Source organism: Emydura macquarii, unplaced genomic scaffold (assembly GCF_026122565.2).
Source record: "Emydura macquarii macquarii isolate MOO-44397 ecotype Brisbane River unplaced genomic scaffold, CSIRO-AGI_Emac_v2 contig_450, whole genome shotgun sequence".
Lineage (NCBI taxonomy): Eukaryota > Metazoa > Chordata > Testudines > Chelidae > Emydura > Emydura macquarii.
The window spans coordinates 11,576,185-11,582,607 of NW_027130587.1; the positions used below are offsets into that span (position 1 = coordinate 11,576,185).

The 6,423-nt window shown below is 41.1% G+C and overlaps 1 protein-coding gene across 1 annotated transcript in view; it reads right to left on the minus strand.

Annotated features, from left to right (window-relative positions):
• WSCD1 (WSC domain containing 1) overlaps positions 1 to 5,848 on the minus strand; it is a 46,030-nt gene extending 40,182 nt beyond the window's left edge. The window contains exon 1 of the mRNA XM_067537697.1: positions 5,422 to 5,848. Coding sequence (XP_067393798.1) covers positions 5,422 to 5,848 — 427 coding nt within the window. The remainder of the gene's footprint in view (positions 1 to 5,421) is intronic.
• Positions 5,849 to 6,423: the final 575 nt, after the last annotated feature.

Below are 6,423 nucleotides of genomic sequence, written 5' to 3' on the forward strand. Positions count from 1 at the left end.
ATCTACATCTTTTGCCAAAAACAAAAAAAGTTTGGTAAAAAAATGTGCCCAGTCCTATTGGGAATAGAAGCATGTCTAGCACCCTATTGACCACAAAACACTGCCTCCCCCTTTTAAATCAATTTTTTTTTCCAGCCCTTTGAATAAGACTGTAAAAGCATAATGGATGCTGTGATGATCTCATTAGGAAAGCAGACCTTTTGCTAGTTTTCCCCCTCAGCATTAAAAAAAAAAAAATCAGGTGTATTGTATTGTATTGACAGTATTTTCATATCAGGTATATTGTATTGTATTGACAGTATTTTCAGACCTCGGTGTCTTTACAATCTAAACTGTTGCTCAAGAAACTCAGTGAAGAAAAGTGAGTTTGGCCCATATTTCAGTAGGGGGTCTGGCCCAGATATGGAGGTTAGGCAGATCATTTTGAGGATCTGGTCCTGGGTGCTTTATTTCCTTAGGGTCACATTTTCAAAGGTATATAGATGCTCAAAGATGAGGCTTGGTGCCTAGTGATTTTCAAGAGCACATAAGTAGGTGATGCACCTAACTCCCATTGATGTATAACTGACCACTCCCAAAGCCTAATCTTCCTTTGAAAATCCCTCTATGCCTTGAAAATCAGACTCTTCTGGGGCCAAAATAGCTTTGAAAATCTGGCCATAAATCCCTTTGAAAATGAGATTTAGAAGCTTTTGAAAATTTTACTCTTAAACTCCTTTGAAAATCCTAGCTTTATTGAACTATCAGCTCTTCAAATTATTACATTAAAATACATTAATGTTGAAAATCTCCATAAAATTAGATAATGCCAATGCCAGCACCAGCCATTAATCTAGTGCCTTGCTCATGTTGTTATTGCTAGCTGAAAAGGAGCCAAAAGATTATTTATTGCTGCCTCTCACTGGATTATGCACATTTGAATATGCATCATTTGAATATTCAAATGAACATGAAGGGACAATATTAAAAACAGCATTGTTAACAAGCCTTTGGAAATTACTATCAATTAAAAATTAAACTTTTCCATTTATAGCATGTGCTATTTTTTCCCGCTCCTACTAAACTTACTGGCTCTTTATTTCACTATGGATCCCTTCCAAGATAATGAAATACCAAGTGATTATAATGCCTGCTGAAGTTTCAACTTCACACAGTGATTTCCTTTCAATAGAATGTCACATCGCCTTAAAGCGGCTGTTTTATTTGTACACACCTTCCTTCTTGGCTTCACACTGATAGCGTGTGGGCTTGCTCATATGTTTAGCTGATGCGTCCACCCCACCAGGGTTCAAGCATAGCATATGCATAGCTAGGAAGTCAAATCTTTGGTAAGTGTAGGTGGCAACACTGTATAATCCTAGATACTTACATATATTAGGTACTTCTAGGGCCCCCATTCCCATCATATTTGAGCGCCTCACAATTTTTAATGTATCTATCCTCACGACACCCCTCTGTGAAGTAGGGCAGTGCTGTTTGCCCAATCTCTAAAATGGGGATTTGAGGCACTAAGTGGCTTGCTAGTCTAGTGTGGAGCAGGGAAATAAATAATTATTTCCTACGTATCGGGCTAGCATCCTACACGTAGGCCATCCTTCCTCAGTTCTCCAATCAGCAACAACTCAGTTGAAGTCAAGCGAGTAAGAACAGTGCACAGTTGTCATGAGCGAGAGGAGAATCAGACCTCTCATCTTGATAAAGTCTGGACAATGGAAGAAACTAAGTCATGGAGCTTGTGGACGTTTATCAAAGTCAGCAAGCCAGGTTTATTTCAGAGGGCACCTTGAAACCCATTAAAACTATATGGGGTGTGACAATGTGCAGCATGAAAGTTCAAATCAAAGGGAATCTGAATGAACATAATGTGAACCTGTTTCATGAAGGTCTCCCCGCCACCCCCAAATTTCATCACATGATACAACAAACCCATTCAGCCCATGCACTGGATGTGCCCTTGCCTTGATAAATCACTAGTCATCTATTGGGTGAGCAAAAACAGGGCGTGTACTGTCTTTACAATCAAAAAAGAGATCCTATGAACTTGTTAAATACTAACCTTATGCAGAGTATAAGTAGAAAAGTGATAGCCCAGGTGATTCTGCTGGTTCTTACCAAATATCAACCTTTGGACAAAAGTACATTAAAGTATCTGGGAACCAATGTTAGGGAAGAATTATTAGCTGGGAAAAAATGGTTTCATACCTATGTGTCAACAAGTCTTGGTACATTCTAAGGTCAGTCATTAGTTTGAGTCAACCACAATATGTGTTAGGAATAGCTTGGCTTTGTGTTTTTTACTAGTCTAGGAGTTACTGTTGGAGTCTGAAACCCAATGTCTACAGACACAATGCAGTCTGCTGAATCTCACTTAGGCTCCCCAGTATTTAAATTGCAAAAACCTTCTTGTCTTTGCAGCCAAAACTGGTTAACTGTGAAGTTTTACTCAATAAAGCCCTGAACACTGCTAGAAGCTGGTTCTCTGTGAACCTGGGATTTCCATCTGCAGTACTTCGATCCATCTATCATGCGCCATTAATCCTAACTTCTTGTCTCAGTTTCCAAAAATGTGCACTTTGGGCATAGCCAGTTGGCATCTTTTTGTGGGAAATTTCAGACAATATTATCATTTCTTTTGATTACATGCTCTTCATTTTGCTGATTAATATTAGTAATGTGGTGTCTATATTCAGAGTCCCTTTCCTCTAGGTCTTTATTGACCAGGGAACATACCAGAAGAACACAGCTTTTCTCAGTAGGCCTAGAGATGGTGAAGTTTTGTTCCGAACCCTTGGAAAGGATAGATGGGGTCATCAGCATCTTGCATATCTGTAGCAGTCATGTTATTAGGGCAGCCTTTGCCACTATTTTCACATACTTAGGCAAGATGCAGCTCCCTGTCCATGGGTGTTGAAAACTCACGTGCACTTTTGTAGAATCCTAGTGGACTTTGCACTTGGTACAAAGGACTCAGCATATACTGGTACACATAATGGCTGTGCTCTTTTTTTATCCTGTAGTGACCTGGCAACAGCCACTCAAATCCTTCCGATTATTTTATCCCTGATAGTAGGGCTTTTGAACATGGCTCCTCTACCACTTTCAGCTTGTTCAGAGTGAAGCAGCATGTTTGGTCACATTACTCCTGCCCTACCTCCTTTTAATCCTGACTGTCTTTAATGTGGCTGGTTGAATACATCTGACACTGCTGCTTTGTAGAGACCTTTGCTATATTACAGTCAGCTCCCACTGAAATCAATGGGGGTCTTTCCATTTACTCTAATAGGCTTTTAAGGCCAGCTTTTCCAAGATCTTTAGGTGCCAAAAGATGCAGATGGGCATCGAATAGGATTGTCAAAAGTGCCTCAGCGGGTTAGGAGCCTAACTCCCATTGAACCAGTTCTTTTTAGTATGACTGTACCAATCACTGAGCAGTGCGAATCACTTCCCCCCCACCCTCCAGTTCGGTCGCTAAAACCAAAAAAATTGCAGGGGAAAAAAATACTTGTTTCAAATCAAACTCAATGCTTAGTTCCTCCCAAAATAAAACATTTCATTTTGGTTTTGCAATGTGGTCTGGGGTCTGGGATTTTTGGTTTGTTTGTTTTGTTTTTTTGGTTTCCTTTTGTTTGTTTTTAACTCTTTCTTCCCCCCCTCCCCGCCCCCCCCCCGCCCCAAAAAAAAAGTGAGGTAAATTTTTAAATGAAAAGTCACTGTGAATCGAAAAATTGAAAGATATTGTTTCAAGAAGGTCAAAATGAAATGTTGGGGATTTTTTTTCCAGACAAAATGTTTTGGTGAATTCAACATGAATTCACGAAATATTACAGTTCACCCAAATGGTCATTCTTCAGTGAAAACAAGTTCCATCTGAAAAATTCTCCTCAGCTCTATGTATGACACTTTGTTTAAACCATTGTGTCCCCCCCCCCCCCCCCCCCCCATTGTCAGATATTCAAGAAGAATGTTTTATGACATCTTGTTGATATTCTGTATAAAATCGTTGTAACTTTTTACTATGGATTTTCAGGGAGCATCCTGAGTGTTTGGCTGGGGATGACCTAAAAATATGAGGATCGTGAATTACGAGATTCTGGCTGTGTAAGGTGTGGGGAGGGAATACAGAGCCTTCATCCCTCTGTGATGCCTTCTTTAAGGCTGGCTAGAATGGCAGCTTCTATCATGCACTTGAGGGAATGTAGGGCTTCCTCAAGGTCACACACTGCCCAAAAGGGGGGAAGAAAGGGCTGAGAAAACAGCGAGACAAGGCTCCATTCCCCTCATGCCACACCAGCCTGTGTAGCCAGACAGTCACGTGGGCAGAGCATCCTGCACCGCTTCAAGGGGAGTAGCAGTTTGCACTCATCCCTTCCCTGCACCAGTTTGCTCAGAGAGGCAGGATAATTTCCAGTACCCCCACAGTGGTGGTGCAGCTCTGCACTGACCCAAAAGCCGGGCTCGGCCTTAGAGTTACAATCAAGCCCAAGGAGACTAGCCTATGTTTTACAAACACAGACAGAAAATATAAGGCCTGATTCTGCTGTCTTAACTCATGCTGAGTAGCTTTTTGTCATGCCAGTTTCCCCATTGAGTTCAATGGGGAAGCACACGCTTGCATTTCTCAGCTTGCGTTAGGGTGGCAGAATCAGGCTCACAGTGAGGCGAATTTAGTCTATAGCAACCTGGATGGTATTCCATTTAAATTACTATTAAATCATGAGGTGAAAACACACAGTCTTGGGCCCTGTGCTTTGGCTTCTAATTCACAGCATTGGAATGCCTTGATGCGTACATTCCCTTACAGTTTGCTTTCATGTTGTTATGTTCCAGCGCACTCTTCTAATGCCCAGGAAGAGTTCAGTCAATTCCAGGATTTTGTTGTCGTTTTGTGATGGTCCAATTTAATCATTTTCATCTCCACTTGCTTGAAGGAAGAACAAAATAAATCTTTGCTATACAGTCCAACCCACTGAGAAACCATTCACAGAAGGATGCATTGGCAGCAAAACACTTGTACATAGAGAGGAGAATCTACACCTTTACATACATGAAGGAATATTCAATCATAGAGTACGAATATGGTTGGTGAACTGCTTGTAAATGTTTCCTCGTTTATGGCCGGATTCTGACACCCTTAACGGCACATTAAGCATTACTTTTCTCTATGTGAAGTTCAATTACATTAAGTGAGACTACTTTTGGAGTAAGGTACTGCTCAAAAAAGTGAGGATGGCAGAATCCTAAATATTTTCAGGTGGACATATACTTAGTTTGTACAAATAGGTTTGTAAATGCTCAAGAGGTAAACAGAAATACATCCCTGTAAGCAGCCAGAATGCTTCTCACACGCTTATGAAATGTATCAATCTTTGCCTGAAACCAAGTCCTACGTGACAGAAAACGGAAGTCGGGAAAAGCCCTTACCTTTGTTTTTAGCTGTGTGTTTCATCACCTTAGATCCCATTGCTTGCACGGGTTCTTGTTCATTAATGAACCTGTGAAACCATCTTCTTCTTAACTGTCTCAGTTCTGAGTTCCGGGACATTAGCCACCGTGGCCCATACCTCTGATCTGACATGGGGTCATGGAGCACATCCATGTCCACCAGAAACTTAGAGCTCAAACGAGGACTTTGCATTATTCTGGTATCTAGGATTCCAACTCCAATCACCATATCTGAAACCGGCGAGACCTGAATATTCGAGGTCCCCCGTGTGGCTTGTTGGATAACCAAGCGGGACCGCTGCAACAAGAGAAGGCTGCCAGCCATTAGGTAAGCTGCTGTGAGAAAGAAGAGCAGAAACTGGGTCCGCCGAAGAAACTTCTGTAGTCTGAAAAAAGCTTTGGCCATGCCCTTACTAAAACTAGGCACTTCACGCCTTCAGAACGGCCCCCGAATCACCGTTTGAAATTGTTTTAGTTCCTCCCATCAATTCATCCCATCACTTTAACGTGTCCTCCCCACAAAAATGGTCTTTTTCCAGGGCCAGCAGCAACTACAATGGCGTCATGCTTTATGTCCATAGAACTATGGGGTTTCTGGGCAATTGATCCGGTTCAGGTGAATTTATGAACAGCTCCATGACTGTGGCCAGTTGCACTTCATAACATCAGATTCCAAAAGGAGAGGAAACCTGAAATATTAAGAAAAGTAAAAAAGGTGGTTCAGATCCCAGTAGCAGACGCTTGTTGTCATGTTGAGTTCCTTTCCCCCTTCTTTTATTTTAGCTAGGCATTTCTCCCATCTGTTGTTTGTAATTGTACACTTTAAAGACAATAATCCCATTCGAATGATAGATTTAAAAAGTTACAGATTTCTAATTTTACATTTTTCTTTATTTTAACTTGAAATGTACAAGAAACACCTTCATGATTAGGATATTCTCCTCAGGATATTTGGAACAGCAAGTCCTTTCTTTCCTTTTG